This window comes from Blastocystis sp. subtype 4, assembly GCF_000743755.1.
Source record: "Blastocystis sp. subtype 4 strain WR1 chromosome Unknown seqid_0194, whole genome shotgun sequence".
NCBI lineage: Eukaryota > Bigyra > Opalinata > Blastocystidae > Blastocystis > Blastocystis sp. subtype 4.
The window spans coordinates 1-20,783 of NW_014569353.1; the positions used below are offsets into that span (position 1 = coordinate 1).

General features: G+C 39.0%; 11 protein-coding genes across 11 annotated transcripts; 3 read left to right on the plus strand and 8 right to left on the minus strand.

Moving 5' to 3' along the window:
* JH06_3040 (hypothetical protein) lies at nucleotides 1-529 on the minus strand (the record flags this gene model as incomplete). Its single annotated transcript, XM_014671099.1, is given in 3 exon segments — nucleotides 1-313; nucleotides 344-421; nucleotides 440-529. Coding segments are annotated over 3 exon segments (481 nt in total), but the record flags the coding sequence as incomplete, so codon positions are not given.
* A 731-nt stretch (nucleotides 530-1,260) lies between these two features.
* Nucleotides 1,261-1,805, minus strand: JH06_3041 (hypothetical protein; the record flags this gene model as incomplete). Its single annotated transcript, XM_014671100.1, has 3 exons — nucleotides 1,261-1,417; nucleotides 1,448-1,658; nucleotides 1,691-1,805. 3 exons carry the CDS (start codon nucleotides 1,803-1,805, stop codon nucleotides 1,261-1,263), a joined length of 483 nt encoding a protein of 160 aa, XP_014526586.1.
* A 1,429-nt stretch (nucleotides 1,806-3,234) lies between these two features.
* JH06_3042 (hypothetical protein) lies at nucleotides 3,235-4,452 on the minus strand (the record flags this gene model as incomplete). The annotated part of the gene is made up of 5 exons (XM_014671101.1): nucleotides 3,235-3,492; nucleotides 3,523-3,588; nucleotides 3,617-3,844; nucleotides 3,876-4,042; nucleotides 4,074-4,452. The coding sequence occupies 5 exons, from the start codon at nucleotides 4,450-4,452 to the stop codon at nucleotides 3,235-3,237; spliced, it is 1,098 nt and encodes a 365-aa protein (XP_014526587.1).
* Nucleotides 4,453-8,928: 4,476 nt separating this feature from the next.
* Nucleotides 8,929-9,852, minus strand: JH06_3043 (hypothetical protein; the record flags this gene model as incomplete). Its single annotated transcript, XM_014671102.1, has 4 exons — nucleotides 8,929-9,129; nucleotides 9,159-9,330; nucleotides 9,367-9,650; nucleotides 9,682-9,852. 4 exons carry the CDS (start codon nucleotides 9,850-9,852, stop codon nucleotides 8,929-8,931), a joined length of 828 nt encoding a protein of 275 aa, XP_014526588.1.
* Nucleotides 9,853-9,881: 29 nt separating this feature from the next.
* JH06_3044 (hypothetical protein) lies at nucleotides 9,882-10,939 on the minus strand (the record flags this gene model as incomplete). The annotated part of the gene is given in 6 exon segments (XM_014671103.1): nucleotides 9,882-10,026; nucleotides 10,056-10,084; nucleotides 10,144-10,432; nucleotides 10,462-10,755; nucleotides 10,775-10,848; nucleotides 10,880-10,939. The coding sequence occupies 6 exon segments, from the start codon at nucleotides 10,937-10,939 to the stop codon at nucleotides 9,882-9,884; spliced, it is 891 nt and encodes a 296-aa protein (XP_014526589.1).
* A 331-nt stretch (nucleotides 10,940-11,270) lies between these two features.
* JH06_3045 (U1/U2 small nuclear ribonucleoprotein B) lies at nucleotides 11,271-12,748 on the minus strand (the record flags this gene model as incomplete). The annotated part of the gene is made up of 9 exons (XM_014671104.1): nucleotides 11,271-11,348; nucleotides 11,380-11,625; nucleotides 11,660-11,798; nucleotides 11,832-11,913; nucleotides 11,944-12,031; nucleotides 12,061-12,174; nucleotides 12,203-12,283; nucleotides 12,313-12,379; nucleotides 12,408-12,748. 9 exons carry the CDS (start codon nucleotides 12,746-12,748, stop codon nucleotides 11,271-11,273), a joined length of 1,236 nt encoding a protein of 411 aa, XP_014526590.1.
* Nucleotides 12,749-12,880: 132 nt separating this feature from the next.
* JH06_3046 (hypothetical protein) lies at nucleotides 12,881-15,130 on the minus strand (the record flags this gene model as incomplete). Its single annotated transcript, XM_014671105.1, has 1 exon — nucleotides 12,881-15,130. One exon carries the CDS (start codon nucleotides 15,128-15,130, stop codon nucleotides 12,881-12,883), a length of 2,250 nt encoding a protein of 749 aa, XP_014526591.1.
* Nucleotides 15,131-15,755: 625 nt separating this feature from the next.
* Nucleotides 15,756-16,272, plus strand: JH06_3047 (hypothetical protein; the record flags this gene model as incomplete). The annotated part of the gene is made up of 4 exons (XM_014671106.1): nucleotides 15,756-15,804; nucleotides 15,838-15,989; nucleotides 16,020-16,109; nucleotides 16,144-16,272. The coding sequence occupies 4 exons, from the start codon at nucleotides 15,756-15,758 to the stop codon at nucleotides 16,270-16,272; spliced, it is 420 nt and encodes a 139-aa protein (XP_014526592.1).
* Nucleotides 16,273-16,458: 186 nt separating this feature from the next.
* On the plus strand, nucleotides 16,459-17,428 carry JH06_3048 (NAD-dependent deacetylase; the record flags this gene model as incomplete). Its single annotated transcript, XM_014671107.1, has 3 exons — nucleotides 16,459-16,752; nucleotides 16,785-17,016; nucleotides 17,046-17,428. 3 exons carry the CDS (start codon nucleotides 16,459-16,461, stop codon nucleotides 17,426-17,428), a joined length of 909 nt encoding a protein of 302 aa, XP_014526593.1.
* A 1,288-nt stretch (nucleotides 17,429-18,716) lies between these two features.
* JH06_3049 (hypothetical protein) lies at nucleotides 18,717-19,378 on the plus strand (the record flags this gene model as incomplete). Its single annotated transcript, XM_014671108.1, has 6 exons — nucleotides 18,717-18,766; nucleotides 18,798-18,877; nucleotides 18,907-18,935; nucleotides 18,967-19,017; nucleotides 19,047-19,143; nucleotides 19,176-19,378. The coding sequence occupies 6 exons, from the start codon at nucleotides 18,717-18,719 to the stop codon at nucleotides 19,376-19,378; spliced, it is 510 nt and encodes a 169-aa protein (XP_014526594.1).
* A 226-nt stretch (nucleotides 19,379-19,604) lies between these two features.
* Nucleotides 19,605-20,640, minus strand: JH06_3050 (RNA-binding protein; the record flags this gene model as incomplete). Its single annotated transcript, XM_014671109.1, has 4 exons — nucleotides 19,605-20,026; nucleotides 20,114-20,371; nucleotides 20,406-20,526; nucleotides 20,560-20,640. 4 exons carry the CDS (start codon nucleotides 20,638-20,640, stop codon nucleotides 19,605-19,607), a joined length of 882 nt encoding a protein of 293 aa, XP_014526595.1.
* Between the last annotated feature and the right edge of the window lie 143 nt (nucleotides 20,641-20,783).

Consider the following 20,783-nt stretch of genomic DNA (forward strand, 5'->3'; position numbering starts at 1 on the left):
TCTTAGCCTCCATAGCAGCAGCGGCCTCGTCATCCTCATCATCGTCATCGTCTCCGAACAGATCCTCTTCCTCCTCTTCCTCTTCCTTCTTCTCCTCCTTCTTCTCCTCAGCCTTGGGGGCCTCAGCACAATCGAACACAATCACAGAAGAGACAACGTAAGAGCAAAGGCACTCACAATACTCCCAAATACGAGTAACACTCACCTTCTTTCCCTCCACGACAGCAGTTCCGTTCTCAACAGCTCCAACCTTGGTCAGCTCAAAGGTAGAGTCGGTAATGGTCATCTCAGCGTAGGGCTTAGCAGAGCAGCACTATCGATTAAAGACCATGATCAGACATACGCAAGCGGGCTTTCCGTTGATCACGAAGGTGGTGAGGCAGTTGTACTTCACATTAGCAGCAAGCTCCTTAATCGTGTCCTAAAAATGATTTACAACCAGAAAAGCAACAATGACGGTAGGAATGGGCTTGCCAGCAAGGCATCTCACAGAATAAACAGCAGTCTTGCAAATCTCAAAACGCTCCATGGAGTATCTACAGCATCATCTCCAATTAAGAAAACAAACAAGGCGATAGAAAATGTGGTGGAGAGATATGTGCGTTAAGAGGACTATTGTTTTGGCATCAACTGTGCAACGACAACATGTTGATTCATGACTTGGAAAGGTGATTCCTTGTAGTGTCCCTTGCAAATAACAAACAACACATCCACTTGAACAACTACATATAGAATACATAACTACTCATAATCATCTTCTCCATAGACAGATTTTTTCTTGTGACTCCGTTTGGTCTTGTGTGTGGGAGAGCTATCGCCTGATCTAGGTGATGACCAATCAGTAATCCCTACGCCACAGAACGCACATCATCATCCATAGGAAGACTCATTGCAGGCGAATTGTGCGATGATAGCGAGAAAACACGATCATCTCGAGAAACCGTTGGTCGCCGAGTCATTCCTTGAGATCTATAAATCAGTATTGACACATAGCAAGCAACCGTTCAACAAACCCATCAAATCCCTTGATCACATTCCAAGTGGGGCATTCGTCTTGCAGATATTGTGTTTCAAGTGTAAATATTTGAGTTTCGAGCTTTTTCAATGCGTCTGCTACAGCACTACAGAATCACTTTGTTCCAACGAATGATCACTTTGATTCCCGAACCAGCATTTTCAATTGATCCTGGTCACTCTTGTATGCCTTTTCCTCCATGTTCAAGGAAAAATAAACAAACAGAAAAGAACACACATACTACACTAATTCTCACCCCGATACCACCTAGATTTGCTAGTTAGTTCAAAAGCATTTGGTGAATACAATTCGCCTTGAGTCATTGTTTTGGTTGCTGCAGCCTTGCCGATAGATTTCATATTATTTACAAACGGGTCATCAACAGAAACACGAGAATAGAAACTAATCATCACAAATCCTCATATTTCCTACCGACACTTTCGTTGAATGAAATCTTTCACAACAAGGATTAAATACACAGTAACTGCAAACCCCCCAATTCCAAGAAGAATTGGAATATAGGGAATATCACGATGACAAATTTCGCACCGACTGCCCTCACAGTTGGGAGTACAAATGCATCGACCCGTATCAGGTGAACAAGAACCTCCATTCAAACACGCAGAAGTACATGAGACGGGTTCTATAGTTTCTAACGGAAATGTAGTTGATTACCTTGGGCGATTGACAGAGTAAAGGCAAATAGAAAGAGAATAGGATATATGGTTTTTCTCACCGTCCAATAGTAACCAAAAGAGAAGTGGGAAAAAACACCTAAAGGATAACTCATAAGGAAAAATGGAGAGAAGATAGTTTCTTGTTTATTCAGGAATTACTCACGTTAATAATCTCACTTAGTTTGTAGTTGATAATCGAATCATTACCGGGTCGATTTCGGATAAGCACATACATAGATTCTTGTTATGAATGTAACCAAACCAATTATGATTGGCCTTTGGCGATTTATTCTTTTTGTTCTCCTTTTTCAAAGATCGTTTTCGTTGAAATTCGCATTTAGGAGAGATTGGAAGAGTCTTCTTTCCTATCATTCATTGAATCCTATTAGAGGACTTTCCTCCTCTGTAAAATGTAATTAATGAAAAGAAATTGTTATTGTAGACTGTGGTGAGTATTTCACCGAATATGAAGAGAATGACAATAGTGATGTTGTAGCAATGATATAATTAATAGAAGTTAGTCTAACATATGTGTTTTATGCGAAAACTGCTGAGAAACCAAAATCGTTTCTGCGAAGACAGATTCCTACTCAGATCCTAGTTAACGTCACTGGAAATACAGTAGATGAACTTCTGAATCTACACTATGAAGAGACGTAACCGGTTGTTATTTGTTCTTACTTATAGAAATTCCGTTATTGAATGGGGAGGTACTATTGTTTCAATTGATTGATCGTAGACCTCGTACAGTATTCGGTGGATTCCATTTCGGTGCTTTTTCATTCTCAAGAAGAACTCTCACATTATCAGTGTCAGTTATCGACCCCTTTACAACAACTGGTTTCTGTAAATCATTTACAGTGTTCTGAAGAAAATATCCAGTTCTTGAAGAGTCGTGTTGGGGAGGTGGATAATGTTCCAATGATATTTTGTAGTTTCTAGGTGTTCGGTTGACAAATAGCTGAAACCTCCGTTACAGTACTTACCTTCAACCATTCTCTTGTTCTTAACTCTGTTAGTCGTTCTGGTAAGATTTCTTCTGGTTACTGATGATGCAGGGTGTTCTGATGACTTGCTTTCCGTGTTTGGCGTACTTTTAACATTTGTTCTGATCGTTGCTTTTATTTTCTTAATGATTTTTGCATATTCGAACAAGAAGAAATCAAAGTATATTGGTAATGGAATCGATGTCAATGATATCAAACATATATCCAAACCCTTCTCCTCGGGAATCAATCCATATTCAAAGAAACTCGACATAGTTACTGATGTACCCCCTACTGAACCCAAAGTGACAACTGTCGAGATTCCTACCATTACGATTCTTCATCATGGAACTCGAAGTAGTTTTTTCATTATGTAAGATCTGTTTAGTCCTGTGTTTGTACAAACAAGAGAGAGGTCATTCATATCAAGGATTTCCTTCTTCATTTCATTAGCTGTAGCACTCATCATTGATGCTACACGCATTTGCTCTTCACGACTACATCTAAGGAACTTCTCACACACATTTCCATCAATCACTCCCTATGGTAATACATCTCATCTTGGTCCTACAATCGATGGCAAGTAATAGCTTCGATAATCATCTACAATTCTACAGACCAAAGAAGCATCATTCATCATATGAGATTCTAACTCCAACAACGCCTCCACTTTCTTCACATTATCAATTGGTGACAATGCACCAATTTCACCTGTGATTGTGGCATACATCAGAATGTCCGTATTCTTCGAGAATCGTTGGACAAACAATGACGTTACCACTGAACCCATATACATACTAGCAATAGTGGACATCTACAGATCATCTCATACTCCTCCTCTCACCGCATGACCATTTTTCGACCGATTATCACTATCCGAAATATTCAAAGATAAGATGAGTTCATGAATCTACATGAAACGCCTTAATTATCATTACATCAAACATACTGCGAAGAATAATAAGATTCCCGTACTTGTCGGCGACTGCCATTGTAATATCATCCAGAACCACAGATCGCATGATTGAACGATGTGTAAAATGTCGAAGAACCAAACAAGGCTGGAATTTTGGAGTTAAGAAATAGAAGGAAATAACACCAGTATTATCAGTAAGGTAAATACGATTGTGAACCACATGAAGAGTAGTAATGAAGGAATCTGTACACTATGAATAACCAACATATGAATAAACAAACCTTGGTTTGAGCAATAAGAATTAAGCCTTGTTCATTAACTTCATAAATACGTAAAATAAACCCAATAATTACACAAAGATGATTCTCATCAAGAACTGCAACTTCATGTACCTTATTAGGCATTTGAACGTCCCATAAATGAATTAGAGGCTTATCACTATTTCCTGCTATGAATCATTATTTCTATTCATTCTTTACTAAGACGATTCGTTAAATCTCGTTGATACAGACATAGTCGATAGTGCGTTTCACTTACACAACCAACCACGACCCAATCACGAACTAATCCTTCTTCTGCTTTTCTATTGAATACACAGCAAGCACTTACGAATTCATTCTCAGAACACAAACCATGTAATGATTCACTCAATACTGTGTTAAACTCATTCAATGCAAAGATTGACCAGGAATTTTGTATTCCAAAATCCTTACTGAAATCGTGTGAAATCACCATTACTTTCCCTTGAGGCAGTGAAATCATACGATGACCTGTTGCATTCATACTCACAGACTTAAGAGAGATAGCCCCACTTGCTTGACCCAACGTAACTACAATCAAATCTTCTCCTTGCCACATCACTGTGAGTTCCATTTGTTGCATGTGATACACAAAGAGATTGCCTAGGAAGCGTTGAGAAGCACGCTTGAATCGATCATGAATTGATTCTTTCACAACGAAGAATAAAGGATGAATCTCGAAGGGATTCGATCGGTAGATGATATTATATGAAGAGATCGAAGAAACGACAATCGCGGGAATTCCATGTAATATGACAGGTGAACAGAATAACCGATATTTATCAAGCTGTTTGGAATAAATAGTGCTGAAATCCCCTGATTCTTCATTTAACGCGATATAATAGATCATTCCAGAATCACCGCCAACGATGAGACATTCATCACTGGATGAAGTTGGATACTTTTGTTCCTGTAACACACAGAAGGAATAGATGAAACGAGGAATACTATTAAGGAGAATCGGAGTTCGATCTTCGAGGACATTGCGATTTACTGAACATACGATCACAGATCGATCGATGGTTCCAATCAGAATACTCTGTTTATACTCTAACACACATGTGATTTCCGATTTCATCAACTTTTTCTCCAATTCCATAAATCGGTCCGTACTTTGCACTTCATCGTACTGTAGACAGATCACTTCCTTTGCATCCGTAGCAACCACAATATACTCAGTTCCAATCCAGGATGTCGTGATAGAAGTTCCAGAAGGAGCCTCCCACATCGCAATCACATTATCCAATGTAGTTAGTAGAACCTTGTGTACTGTGACTTGAACATATACCCGATGATATACACCACAATTGAGGGTACGTTCTTGATCAATGAGTTTGGTTGAGGCAATTTTGAATTTCAATTCTTCATTCACAAACATCACGTGTGATTTGGTTGGATGAGACATAATGCATACGGCATCCACTGAAGGACGATCCAGTGACGGTAGGGAGAAGAATCCTGTGATCTCCGTCTTGAATGTTTGGACAAAATTGTCTACAGAACAGGAGAAACCAGATCGAATGGAAGTAACCAGTGAAGATGAGCCTCGACCATGAATAGCCAGATAAGCTGGACAGCCTGTGGTGGCAATTGGAGTCATATTAACACATTCGGAGAGAGAGGAAGGGATTTTAATGTAACGATCTCGAGGTACATCTGTAGTTCCAATTGTACTGAATGGGATCGAGAAGCTGTGATTGAGAGAATGAGATCAATTGTACTTGGGACCTGACTCACTGAAGATATAGAGATGAGTGGAGTCAGCAGCAAGAGCACAAGCAACCAGCGAATTAGCGAGTGGGAATGCAATCGGACGTAAGGCAGTGCCATTGAATGGTAGATAGAATACATCACCTCGATCATCAGCAAAGATGAAAGACGAAGCTTCCTTTACAACTGCTGTAACAATTGCCTTATTTTGATCAGAAGCACTGAATGAATAATTCATCATATGTTTGGAGATCAAATCGACATGAGTGATGTGACCTTCGCAACACAGCAATAGACTGGATTCATCTGAAAATTACGATTCTTTTGTAATGGTACGTGAAATGATATGATTGCACATGAAAGATGGATTGCTGGAGAAATCAAGTCCATCATTCAGATCGGTAATAGCAGACGACGAAACTGCATATTTGTGAACAATTTTGGCTTTTGTTGAGAGGGAACATTCTAGAAGAAAGAGAGTGTCATCGGCACTCCATGTTATATCATACACAAGTCGATTCGATGCAGAATAGGAGAACGGAGGACATAGCGATATCGAAATCACTCCTGTAGCTTCATCCACTGTATGTTGAAGAGGAAAAACGAGAAAGCAACAACTCACCGCACCTAGTCTAAGAAGCACAATAAAATATGCTACATGTTGCAATAAATGTGGAATGATTATTGACAACGAGATACTGACCTGGAACATCGTAAATGCATCCTGGACGACCAAATTGATATTCTGCTATGCGTTTGAAGTTATTACAAGTAGTGTCATATTCCAGAATACAAAGATAACCACTATCCGAAGTGATAGCAAGGAAATCCTTCCAGTAATCTTTTCATGATTTAAACAGACAATTTGGTACCACTGAAGTGAATGGTGGCAATGTTCCTGCCCGTTGCAAAGAGATCGCTATTGACTACAAGTTCCATCTTTCCCTCCACTAAATCGAAGAGAGAAAGCACGCTTCCGCGAAGAATGACGAGTTGCGTTCCATTCGATCTAAGAAAGCGTCCTGGGGAATGAATTCCACTTCTATGCCATACCTGTGATGACCTTATTCACGTTCAACCCTCTTGAGATGGTTTTTCGATACAGATACATCGCCGTTCACGTTGTATTGAATAAAACAAACATGACAAAAACAGACTCGATTTTGGATACAGATAGATTCTTGATGATATTGTCAATTCCTATTCCCACAGCCATTAGAATGACTTTGGAAGAAATGGGAGTTATGCAGAGAAGAGAGTTGTCAATGCCTGACAAGTGTTACAGACACTATTCTTGAGATTTGTAAAATCATTTATGATGGATTCAGGAAGGTTTTGAGTTTCGTTATTTGAATTGGTTTTTTCGTCATCCAGAAATTCATGCAGAGAACGGTGCATCTGACATGCTGAAATTCGGATTCGCTTGAGAATTCCGATCCCTTTCAATTGATGTAGACACTGTCTCATTTGATCAATCTACGTTTACACCACTTCTACAAAGCCCTACATCCTGTGGGAAATGATTCAAGGCAATTTCCAGAGAGTCCAGATTGTGTAGACATTCATCCATTATCGCTTTTAACAGGATTCGAATTTCGTGATCTCTTTGCCAACCTCTTCCTCCAAGCTCCTATTCTCTCAGTCCTTATGCATTGCTTGCTATCAATTCGGACATGTCCAACAGTTCCACAGAGTCACAGTTACTCATATGTTGATTTTGAGCAAAACAGTTTCGGATTCGTGAAGAATATCCCTTTAGTTCTATTCCACTAGTATCATGCACTACCTCCGCATTTTCAACTAAGTTCTCTTTCGAAATAAGCACTGCGCCAACTACCATTATTCTTTTCTATTATTGTTGACAGTCCCTGTGGTTCGTGTCTTTGATCGCCTAAACCTTATCGCTATTATTGTAACTGAGAAACAATGCTGGCTGTGAACTTTGGTGACATTGGCTCTTCTCTAAAGAGAGATCAATGCCCTATTACTATGGAAGAAGATGATACAAGAAGTACTATCTGTTTTCTCTTTTATCAGGTTTAGACTATGATCCGTCTCCGATGCATATCAAGCGACGCAGAAGATTGTAAGCAGTTTTGTATACATTTTAGGGGTATAGATCGGATGAAGGATCTCCTATGATTGTTAATCGTATGCTGCAGCAACATGAGAGTGAATTGTACATATAGACAATTAGTTTAATCCATAGGAGAGAACTGAAGCTTTCTTTGGAAAAGAAGGATCGGGAACTTCGAGAGAAGCAGAGTCAGATTCAAATGCTTCAGAGTCAATTGGTTTGTTCTTTTCATCCTTTTTAGTTCTAGTCATCTTCTTCTTCCAAAATCCAGCAGTTTGATACTCTTGCAAAATCATTTTTGGAACAGAATGGAAAACTGAAGACAAAAGAAGAGGAAGTATCATCGTTGACTACGGTCATTCAAAGGTACGGCTGAAAGGGTGTTATTTTATGTAGATTACTTGCGGAAAATCTATCTTTGAAGAACCAACTGTTCCTGATTGATCGTCAGAGTATGACTAACATGTTTGATCCTTGAGATTCTTTTTATTGTATCTTATTCTTGATTCTCTTGGTTTGTTTTTTGCACTCATTCCTATCAACAGGCGAAGATCATGTCACAAATTCCTCATGGGTTGTACGTTCAGTTCAGATACGCTCCGTTCCCAATTACGACCTCCAAAGCCATGGAAGATGGACTTTACGAAATACGACAGGCAACTCAACGAGAATGATCTCGATGATCTTCGACTGGTAGGATTTGGATTCAACTAATCACTCCGAAATTCTGGGATGACTGCGTCACGAATAATCTAGAGATCTGGCAGGTCCTTCGGAAGTGTTGTGAAGCATGTTTGAAAGGTTTCTGTTACAACTTCTATTCATTCATAGCTGACTACGAAACTGCCAACGAGATCTTTGTGGAGGCAAACCTACAGACTGTCAACCATGATCTCAGTGAAGTGATTGATTCAGAAGGACAAGTTTACTCAATTGAAAAGTACTGTTACTCTAATCCCAGCAACCTCATGGTTGGTCACATCGAAGAAGAGACCTCTGTGGTAGCAGCTAGTCGAATGACATATCATTTCCGTCTTCAAACCGTAGGTGTACTAAATCTATGATTCCACAGACTCTTATGGAGGAGCAAAAACAATTCGAACTTGTGTTGTCTCCTCAAGCCACAATTACAAGCATTATCACATCTATCAAGGAAATGATGAAAGAAAAACACGAAGTTGAGACGGTTAACTGTGTGAAGCTAATATACAGAGGTTTCGTGATGGAACCTGAGAAACAACTCGAAGATTACAACGTGAATCCCGAGTACGTGGTCTTAGCTATTGCTAGTTCATCTGTTTCCAAAGAAATAACATAGCCTTTCTTTTGATACTTTTCACATTCATTACAGGGACCCAGAAAACCGATTCCTTCCTTCTGAACCCGCTTCAATAGCTCAACTATTTCGTTTTGTTTCGCTATTTCTGCACATTGAATACAATCTTCTCCCTACATTCCAATCAGTCTCAGTATCCTACTTCTCCATTCTTCATAGTCATATCAGCTCCATGTCGTAACAGAACACAAACAATCTCTTTGTGTCCCCTCCAACATGCGTTGTGAAGAGCTGTATATTTCGTTTGTGGATTAACGTGATTTATATCCAGTCCCTTATGGATACACCGTAGGACTGACCGTAGAGAGTTCTTTCTGCAACCATTAAAGAAGGAATCATAGAGTTTCTACCTATCACTTTTCTCCAAATACTTCACATTATCGAACTCTTGCTTCTTAATAATAGCATCATAGCTCTCTCCAGCTTTGGGTTCATTCTTCCTGTTTTTGACCTTCTCGATTTGCTCTTGATAATAGGACTCTTCTTCTTTCCATTGGTCATTTCCAGAAGCCATTACAACAATCCGTTGCATGACAGCTAGAACGGTTTCCATTATCAAGGGATCCTCTAAATATACATCAGAAACCAGTGTACAAGCGTGTTTGTACCAACTCATTGAATGTTCCAAATAACACTATTCCTCACCCAATCGCAGAATAAACTACTAGAGAATAGTAAATATCTCCCAACCGTTTACAAGAACAAAATAATCCTCCAATATAGTCAATCTTCTGGGATTCCGAAAACGATGTTTCATAATAGGTAATTGCCGATTGCAAATCACCAGAAATGACTTTTGCAGCAGCGATAGATAGGATATTCCGGATATCCTGCATTATCTAAGATAATTTTGCCAACAAACAGTTCATTCCGAGTTTCTTCCGTCATCGTGCTTTCCCGTAACACAACCAGGAACTTTCATAAAAGACTCAAAGTCAATGCACTTCTTCTGAGGACAGCAGCTCCAATACTTCTCTCCATCATGGAATACAGGCGATCCCTTGTGATATCTGACTGACAATTCACACATAATTCTTACACGCATGATCCTTCCACATTCTCTTCTGGCTTGTACCACTTGTGACAGCCGTTATGAAGACACTGAGCCTTTCCATCTATCCTCACACCCTATCTTCAGAACTACTCTTCATTAAAATCGGTTGAGCTTTTTGAGCAAGCATCTTCTCCACAGACTTCACAGCCGTTGGAGCATCTGGATTGCTCTGGTTGTATTCATCAATTGACTTTATTACAGGAGCAGCTGGAGTTGGTGAGGATGCATTTGCTCCACTCACAGCGGCATTAATAGCAGCTACAGTTGGGGAGGGAGCAAAAGACTGTGTCTTTTGTTCGCAACTGTGAGGACCCACAGTACATCCAGGAATCTTATTGAACTCATCCCAATCATATACACGTCTATTATCAATACAAATGTACAATTGTACTTCTGGCAACACGACCATCCTTTTGAATTATCATGGAATACAGGAGGAGCTGTATGATAATGACAAGCAGTAGGATTATTCTCCTCTGGTCTGTACCACTGATAGCAACCGTAGTTCGTGCATCGAACCATTCCCGTATGGTCCTCTTCCTCTTTCTTGGGCCTCTGTGGAGGTTCTCCTTGACATAAACCATTGCATAAAACAGTACCCAATTGGAACATGATAGTACCCATATTCTCGCATACATCCTCGATGATGTCATCATCGTATACAGGACTTCCACTAAATGTAACACTATCTACAAGGCGAATACAACACATAACAAGTTGTATTTTCTGGAGTAAAGGGAATGAGTGGATATTTCTTGTTGTAGGCATCACAGAACATCTATATGTCACTACCAATTCTGACATCCTACCTTCTTCACTTTTGAGATCGGATAAGCGCTCCACGTCTTGTTAAGAGTCAACTTCAACATGAGGAATCCATCCTCGTCCTCTGGCTTCTTATATTGTAGAAAAACCCTAGATATGAAGAATAGGATAGACTAGTGACTTCATTGTCCACACCTAACGAAAACTGAAGGAATCGAACATTCTTTTTTCTTTTTATTGTTCGTTTGCAAAATTGACTGCAGCCAGCAAAGTGGGATCTACTGGGATTTCGAGAAAGGGAACTCCTCTCGTGTTGGAACAACAAGCTCGTTCGTTGAAATTCTATCGGATGTTCACTGTATACCAACCAGAAATATTGAACCAAGTTTGTTCAAACAAAGCCACTACCATTTGTCAATCCATAAAGTACAATAACTACTCCTCCGTAACCATGCTCACTGCTTTCTCGAACCGCTCCACAGCATTAGACTTTGTACGAGCAAATGTGATTCTCTATGCATAACACCAAATCAGTTTTAGATACCATAGGCTTTCCAAAGAAATTAAATCCTTGTAGTGAGTTCATCGCATCGGTAGCATTTTGGACGGTAACAAAAGAAATCCATGCTTGACCTTTCATTCGTTCGGTTTTTAAAGCAACTACGTCAAGAATTGTTCCAAACTGGGAAAACAGAAGATATAGTTCTTCCTTCAATTGCTCCTTCGGCAACTTGTCGTTGAGGTTATTCACATAAAGAGTTTGAATTGCTTCCTCTGTAGATGCCATTTGCTACGATTATTGAGTGTTGAGGTAGTTGCGCCACTGTGACCCTTTTTGGGGTTGAGTCATGGTATTTGTCTCCTATCCGACACGTTGTATCTGGGATTCGGAAATTGGGAATAAACGAAATCGAAAAGGGAATGACACCAAACATGATTTCATGAACACAAACAGTAGAGCAACTATCAAATAGCATACAAAAAGAAAGCAATCACTCGAGATTCACAAATACAATATCATTATCTGTTCCATTTGCTGATCGAGAAACGTCAATAACCTTCTCTTTTATATAGTGATCTATATGTAATTCTCCTCTCTTGCCATTACGGAAGTAGCGCATCGGATCCACGACTTTGAATGCCTTTCGACTCGTGCTGTAACCGATGAGCATAATATAATGGCCACAATACTCTTTCTACAGTAAATATCTCTTTCCAGCTTTACAAAACAACAACAGTTTTTTGAAGGATACAATAATGTGAAATCAACAAGGACCAATACTACAGTATTGCTGTTGAATAGAAGAAAATCGCGAATTGTTTCAATTTTTACCTTTGCCTACACGAAATATACTGATAACGACTACATTAAAGATATGAATGCAATCACTGCTTAGTGTTTGAAATAGGTTTTTTATACGTAGTAATTCGGTTTCCAGATCCTCATTCTATAATAGATGCCACTCTATTCACATACTCTATAGAAATCAAGGTAGTCGTATTGATGAGAGGTAGGAGAGATATTGGTTGTACAGAATACACATCTAGATCAGAGTTTGCTATTGAGCTTACCGAAAGGAGTAATCCTTAAGTACTTTGACTAAATCCACCGTCCACACACCATCTTCAAAATTCACACAAGTTCCTTGGAGGAAATCCTGATAATCAAAGTCGTCATTCATAATAAATCGTTTTGCCCATTTTCTGTAAATGAAAAACAGATTAATATCAAACATAATCATCCAACAGCAAGCTGGTCCGCAATCATACGTAGTTTGTTGAACGAAGTGGAAATTCTTGGCCTTAAGCACATATTCAATTCCTACAAACTTTCGTTGTGCTTTTTCCAGTCCTGTGCTACAAAGATACCGCTCAATCGTTTCCCTGTCGACATACTTGTCTGTTGGATCCATTCTGATCTCTAGATCTTTTTGCCTACGAGAAATGAGAGAGGAATGAACTTATACAATACTGCAATATGATTGGATAATCTCTTCCCTATCACTACGAGGCTATTATAATCAACAAACATGTTATTGAATCAATTAGCGAATAGAATATGGTTCAATCGAATATGGATCAAATCCCTTGGCAAAAGACAAGTTGGAATCCCCAGCCTTTTCTGTTAAGTATTGCCGATATGCTGAGTTACAGTATTGCAAATTTACTTTCCGATATTGACATCCTTCACCATCTTTCACGCCATCTTTCCAATTCCCATCATACTCCAAACATTCGTTCGAAAAATAAGAAATACAATGACCATGAGGTCTATTGTTCCGAAACATTCCTTCATAAGCCTTATTTCCATTAGGATAATACAAGATGCCCCTTCCATTGAACTTATTATCTTTGAATTCACCTTCATACACAATCCTCTCATTCCTAAAGTACATTCGACCTTCCATGAATCGTTCGTTCTTCTTTTCGTATACAATGGATAGTTGTTTGATAAAATCAGGAGGAGAAACACTCCCATCAAACCAATTATGCAAGAAATAGAAGTCATGTGATTTATGAAAGAGAAAGGGAGTTTCAAAGGTAAATCGTGTAGAATTTACACCCACCATTTCTTCAAATAGTTGTTGGATGGAGGGTTCTTCGATAACTTCCTCACATTCCATCATCGCGAATTGCTTATCCACTGTTGCAACCCAAGCAGTTTCTAAGGCTTCTTCATCACTGGAATCATTTTCGGATTCTTCTTGAACAGACAATTCTTTGTGATCATGAATAGGAATTAATTCATTCTTTGTAAACAACGCATCTTGATGTCCATAGTAATCAAATAACCGAATAAATCCCTCACGCAAGCCATCCTTATACTCTCCATATTCCACACATCCATCTTGTTGATATTTCTCTCCAATTCCATGTAATAAACCTTTCTTCCATAGCCCGATCGATACACTGCCATCTGGTTCCAAACAAACACCTCGTCCTTGAAGAACACCTCTTTGAGTGAACCCTTCTGCTAGGGAATGACCAGCCAGGAAGGAAATGGATCGATGCTGACAGAACCCATTCTGATAGTAACCTGACAAGATCTCACATCCTTCCAACAATTCGCAACCATAACTCTCATACTCTCCTGACGAATATTCTCCAATATATCCTCGATTAGAGAGACTGTTGAATGACCATCCATAGCCTTCTGGATAATCACAAACATATTCACCATGCCATATTCGTTGACCTTTGTACCACACATTGCCAGGACCTGATCGTTCATCCATACAGAACCATGTAGCATAGGAGATTGGTTTAGTGATAAATTGAACGAATCCGACACCATTCCGATGCCCTTCTTCGTATCGTCCCACAAATACATAATTCTGATCTGAAACTGATGAATCATATTCATAAAATGAGGAAGGTACAACACCTGCAATGAAACGATCTGAAGATTGAGATACTAAGGATTCAAGTGGAACGCCTTCTTGAAGACTAAGAAGAAGTGTTAGACCTGACCAATCATTCCGCTTGAATCGAGTCAATACGAGAGTAGTGACATTATCAATAGTCTCTTCATCAATAGCAGTAAATCCTCCTTGAGAATGAACACTCTGAAATGATAAAGGAGTCTGCTGTGGAATATGCATCATCATATGCATATCAGCTATATACAATGGAGTTGATGAAGGAACAAGAACAGGATTATTCAAACATTCCATAATCATTTGATCTCCATCTTTTCGTGTGCGTTTTACCACGGTTACAGATTTAGTAATAGGATCATTCTTCATAATATCCATTATAGTCTCATATAGGATCCCAGATCCATACATTGCAACATAAATACTCTCATCAACCTTTCCTTCCTCGTTTATCAGAATATCTATTAGATGCTTTCGAACTAATGAGCGACGGACAAATAACAAACGACTACGAGTGAAGAACACTTTGAGATTATTCTCCATGTATTTGAGTGTGATGGAAACACGTTGATCACCATTCTCCAAATGTTCAACTGCTTCCTTACAACACTCAGCTAATCGAATGTATACAACATCGTTAGGAGCAATTGACACATTAAATGATCGTTTAAATTGTTGAACTGCCATCTCTTTAAACGAATCGATAACATCGTCCTCATGAAGAGAGAGAGAATGATCTGAATAAGAAATACCACTTGTAGATAGCATATGAATGCTTCCCTGACCTCCTTCACAGTCCACAACGACAATGGATTGAGTAGCAAGAACTTTGGTAAACTGACTACTGATATAAAAATAAGACTCTGGAAGAAAGAATATATCGATGGAATCATCTTCATCACTCCAGGACGACAACATGTCACTATCCGAATAAAAGATAAAGATGGAATGGACTCGTTCTCCGACCTTTTTGGATACAATACTGCACACAATCTGGATGAGTTTCCTCCTATTTACAAAGCTAAGCTCATCGAAATATTTAACCGGAATTCGATTCGCCTTAATAATTTCAAGCCCATTTTCTGTCGACTTCTCTTCAATATTCTCAGCAATTCTTCGCAGACTACGAGATCAGTCCCTATCTTCAACAAAATACTTCCGAATAGCATCAAGCAAGTTGATACTTGCGAGCAGGCTGCAATTCCAATTTGGACCAAATTGGAATTGGCAGATGGAAATAGTATTATCTTTTTGTCTTTTGCAGTATCCAAATTGGATAGTCCCATTTACAATGTACATGAATGCTGCATTATCCATTCTTCTCAAAACAAAAGTATTCTCTTCTCGCTAACAGCTACTATGATTCTAAGAAACTATAAAAGACAAAGATATATAAATCAATGAGATCAATACTCAGTATCCGAATCGCGGTTTTCTTATCAATTCTCACATCAATAGAAGAGCAAATGGATCGTTTGTTTCAATCTTTCTTTTTTATGTAGAACACCAAAAGCCGCAAGAGGGACAAGAATGCGCAGTCTGCATGGATGATATTGATGAAAGCAATTATGTTGAGTATCAGAACAGCAATGGTATCAAGATAATGGAGACTAAGTCACTGATAGATACCAAGTGGATTCCGTGTATCATCTGTGAAACTTGTGTCGAGATGTTTATTAAGGATATGATGCCGAACTACCGCAAGAACCTGCTGGAAGCAGACTGCAGAGCATCACAATTGCGTGTTCTTGCTCAGGGACCTCCAATTTATGTAAAAGTGGCCCTGCAACTATAGCTTCATACGTAGGATGATTCGGTCTTTACAACTCCTGAAGGAGAACATGTAGAGAGTCTCTGGTATTCGAGTAGCAAACAGGTAAAGAGTGCCAAAGTAGATGTAGAAGTCTCTTTCTGGTATTTCTGACGTCTAGGGTTGTTTGGAAGGAGAAGAGCGAGAAAAGTGGTGGAATGAGATGAAGGAGATATTGGGCATCACAGAACAGGAACTCAAGGAGAAAGAAAAGTGGGCAAAAAAGCCAGAGGATGGTAAAACGGACTGAGGAGCGTTCTCTGTCTCGTGTCTTTTTCGGTATAACTGTACTCTCTGTTGTTTGTTAGTACCGTATCTATAAGGAAACAATACGATGGAAGGTATGACGTAAGCAATTACGTAAGAACAAAAGTGCAAATAGAACTCGCTTCTTTCGTGTAATTGCATAAACAACAGCTAGTACGTTGTTTCTACGATGGGACAGCTCGAGAGTTTGGCCTTTGACGAATTGGATCCTGTTGACACATCGGTACTAGAGGGAGACAGATCTGTAAGAGGAATCATTAGAGCTATCAAAAATGGAAAAATCAAGAAAATCTGTGTCCTAACTGGAGCGGGTATCTCCAGTTCAACCGGGATTCCCGATTTTCGTTCTCCGGGAACTGGAATCTATTATAACCTCAGCAAATATGATCTACCAAATCCAGAAGCTATGTTCGAACTGGATTATTTCAAAGAGCATCCAGAAACCTTCTATCGTTTTATTAAGGTAAGTGAAAGATGGGAGGGATAATATTGTAGGAATTATTGCCTGGAAAGTACAAACCAACTTACGCTCATTGCTTTATTCGCTTATTATATGAAAAGGGTCTTTTGCTTCGTGTTTATTCGCAGAACATTGATGGATTGGAGCGAGTGGCAGGTATTCCTGAGAATCTTCTCGTTGAGGCGCATGGAAGCTTTTCTTCAGCATCGTGTGTAGATTGTGGAGCTGGATACCCTATGGAACGGTTATATCAGGATCTCAAGGATGGTAGGTGTGTTCAATGATTATGTCCATAGGGCGTATTCCGCACTGTTCTTGTGGAGAACTGGTGAAGCCAGATATTGTACTCTATGGGGAGCCTCTTCCTTTAAAATATATGTGGATGCATACAGCTGATATGATATCTTGTGATATGGTCCTTGTGATGGGCACTTCATTATCCGTTCAACCATTCTACAATCTTCTGCAGCTGGCGAGGGAAAATGTCCCTCGATTATTGATCAATCGAGAAGCTGTTGGTCCATTCCGGTTCTGTGAGATGGCTAGTTGTTTTCGAGATGTATTTATGCAAGCAGAATGTGATGAAGGTGTTCGAACTTTGTGTCGTGAGTTAGGATGGGAGGATTCTCTGCAAGAGATCTATGATTCAATGAATGAAGTTTCTATTTTTGGTGAATAATTGTACTTTAGTCTTTTGGGAGTTTTGTTGAAATGAATGTTTCTTTAGTTCTGCAATTTGAATAATGATGTAAGGGTATTTACAGGTTCTCGGTTCTCATACTACTCCACATAAGAACATTATGGATGATGGCAGTTTCTCTATCACTGTGTTAACAATAGTATACAACATAAAGAATGATAATGGAAGTTACATCCAATACCTTAATATGATTGGTGAACAAGAAATTGGGTGCAGATCGTCAAAGCATTCAATGACGCAGGTCAATAATACCTATGTCGATAACCTTATTGTTCGTATTCATTCTTGCTCTCGCATCTTCCAGTAGTACTGTTTTGTATCTATGATGTAGAATGTACCAGTATGGAACAACAGTGTATGGGATCATGTATTCCTTGGGTACTCATGAGTAACTATAGATAAGTATACACAACAGTTTAATGTAAACTGGAAGGGAGTTCCAACCTACCGAGATATCTTAGCGAACTTGTATGAACATTCTAACTGTACTACTAGATCCTATACTGCTTTGTATCAGTATCCATATAAATAGTACTTGAGGTCTAGTGATATTCTTTCGTGTACGAAAACTGAGAAGAACAAATATCACTGTGAATCTACGACTATCAATGTATGGGTTCGCATATGGGAGGAGGGAAATTATAAGAATATCATAGATAATTGTGGATCCAAGTTTACTAAGAAGTATCAGGATATTATGTATTATTTGGATTATTGTTTGATCTATAGTAAGAATCCTTGTGTCATTAATGGGGACGACCAATGGAAGTACATAAGAGAACAAATTGGTTTCAAGAGTACCTTTGATGTTGTGATGAGTATCATTATTCTGTATCTATTTATTTCTAGATGGAAAGAAACCAGAGACTTCAGGTAACTATGCCTACGGAGGAAAATGTGTTTGGAACTACGAAATTGAAGGAATATGGTCAACTCGTATGGCTAGAGGAACCAATGAAGTGTAGTTGTTATCACGATCCTCTTAGCCTTCCTTGTCTGTCTGATTCTACTGATAGCTTTGATTATCTACACGCAGAAACGTCGTAGTGCAAAACGCAATTCATTGATGAATCGCACTTTACTTGAAGGTGAGTCAGGAAATTCTCAAACACCGTCAGTATCCTATGTTTGTTTCAATATTTGTTTTTCTAAATTCAAAGTAGTCATTCATTTTCGTTTTCTAAGATTGTCTTCTCTTGATATGGATTCACTATCAAAACATGACAAATCTGTTGTCGTAGGCGAATTTGAGTTTTCGTCTATTCCTATGTCTTCTCTGGAGGGGAAGGAATTCTCGCATATTCCGAAAAGTCACATGTAGAATAGAACTGGTGAAGGTAAGACTTAGACTTTTAAAGTCGATTGAGATCCAAACTGAAAAAGGGCCTATTCCGCTACTATTGCGAGGTGATGAAACTATCTCGGACAGTAATGGACTTGAAACATCTGAATCATAGAGATGGTCGAAACGAAGGACGACGATGAAGTGATTTTATTGATCTATTCTTATAATGTAGACGATGCTGAAGTCATTTTACGAAGAGTTATTTGAGCAGTCAACACATGGAGTTTATTTTTTGGTCGTTCTTGATTGTAGACAAAATCGCAAACAACCCCTGATACTGGAGTGACTGTTCCAAAAACATTAGCTGAACTGTCTCAGTATCATCTCTCTGATTCACAACGAAAGTCGGGTACCTGCTTGTTTGTATATTCATGTCACTAGCTGGATTCCCTGGAAATATGAACACAGATGATCTCACTCTCCTTCAGTACTTTTTCTCTGTTTCATTTACTCTTAGACTTTTGAACACAATCTCGAAACTTCCATCCTCATTCCGACAGCCCCTTCTCAATCTCCTGAAGGTTGTTGAAGAGAAGTATGAGGAAGCAGTTGACAATGAAACTAAATGGCGATCTATGGACTAAACTGTGTACACTATGTGAGTTTGTTTGTTTAACAAGGAAAACCAATTCTTCTTTTGTTTCCGCTTCCGCTTCTTTTGTACTTCCAAGGGTATAAAATCACCAATTCCAACTATACCTCTGTTGGTGATGACAGCTTGAACTCGCTTCAAACTACGATTTCCACAAAAAGGACAAAATGCCCGTGATTCATCTTTGCAAACTCTTCAATTACAATCTTCAGTCAAGCCTACTTGAAACAGATACTGCATTTTCTAGTCCATACACGTAGTTTAGTGATTGGCTTTAGATCGAGTGAAAGTAACTGGAAACCCATTTGTAACAATACAGACTTCGCATTACAAGAACAGAATGAACTCACCTGAATTGTCTGATTATCTGTACAACACATTACGTGATCCTTTATTGGAATCGTGGTATCAACAGGAACATTGACATCAAAACTCGATAACAACTCGGAATCCACCCATCCTTCCTCAGATACTTCTTCACACGGTCCATCCACTAAAAGACTTCCACTTCCTCCATTCACATGACTCGTTCCTTGCGGTTCTTGAAGGGGAGGGAATACGTCAATTTCATCATTATCACTCAATCTATTTGTCAGATCAGATTCTCGCGTGCTGCGGTAACGAACATCTGGACGTCTGTCTATGTCACCAGGGTATGGTAAAGGAAATTATCATTGTTACTATCTAAAAGATATATGTCGATAATAGCAGCCGTTTCCCCGACTACAACCACCTGGAAGAGAGAAATACACACAAGGTTCTGAACAAACGTTCACTCCAACTTCTCGTAACTCATTTGTGTGCTCAAAATAACGACTTCTCTCAGGATTATCAACAGAACTGATCCTTACATCTAAAAGTGGTGTCTGATTAATATGATCCACTCCAATCCTCTCTTTTTCCACATCATACATGATAGCCATCAAGATAAAGTCCAATTCTGTAAGTTTGTTATAATCACCAGTTTTCTTTGTAAACTCCTTGACTATGTATATTAGGCCATATGAAAATCTTCATACTAATTAGTAATGACTCATTTGATGGGATTCTTGGCTGGATACACTGCAACTGTTGACGAACTGTACTACTCTGAATACTCCTTGAAGCATCCGACAGATATGCATGGGATGTATACAGTTTCTATTCAATAAACATGATTCCGTCAAAGTTCACGTCTGCGAGTTCAATAAGCGTATCTAGCTTTTGGAATGCCCCAGTGTCGAGAATGACCACATCGACAGATTTCGTAGACATCTCAATAAACAACCTTGAGCATCTTTATTGACTCAATAAATTCCCACTTTGCTTGTTCAACAAACAACCAACCCAAAAACTAGCTTACAATTCATCATCATCATCACTTCCTGCCTCAGCTCCAGAAGCATTCTGATAGAACT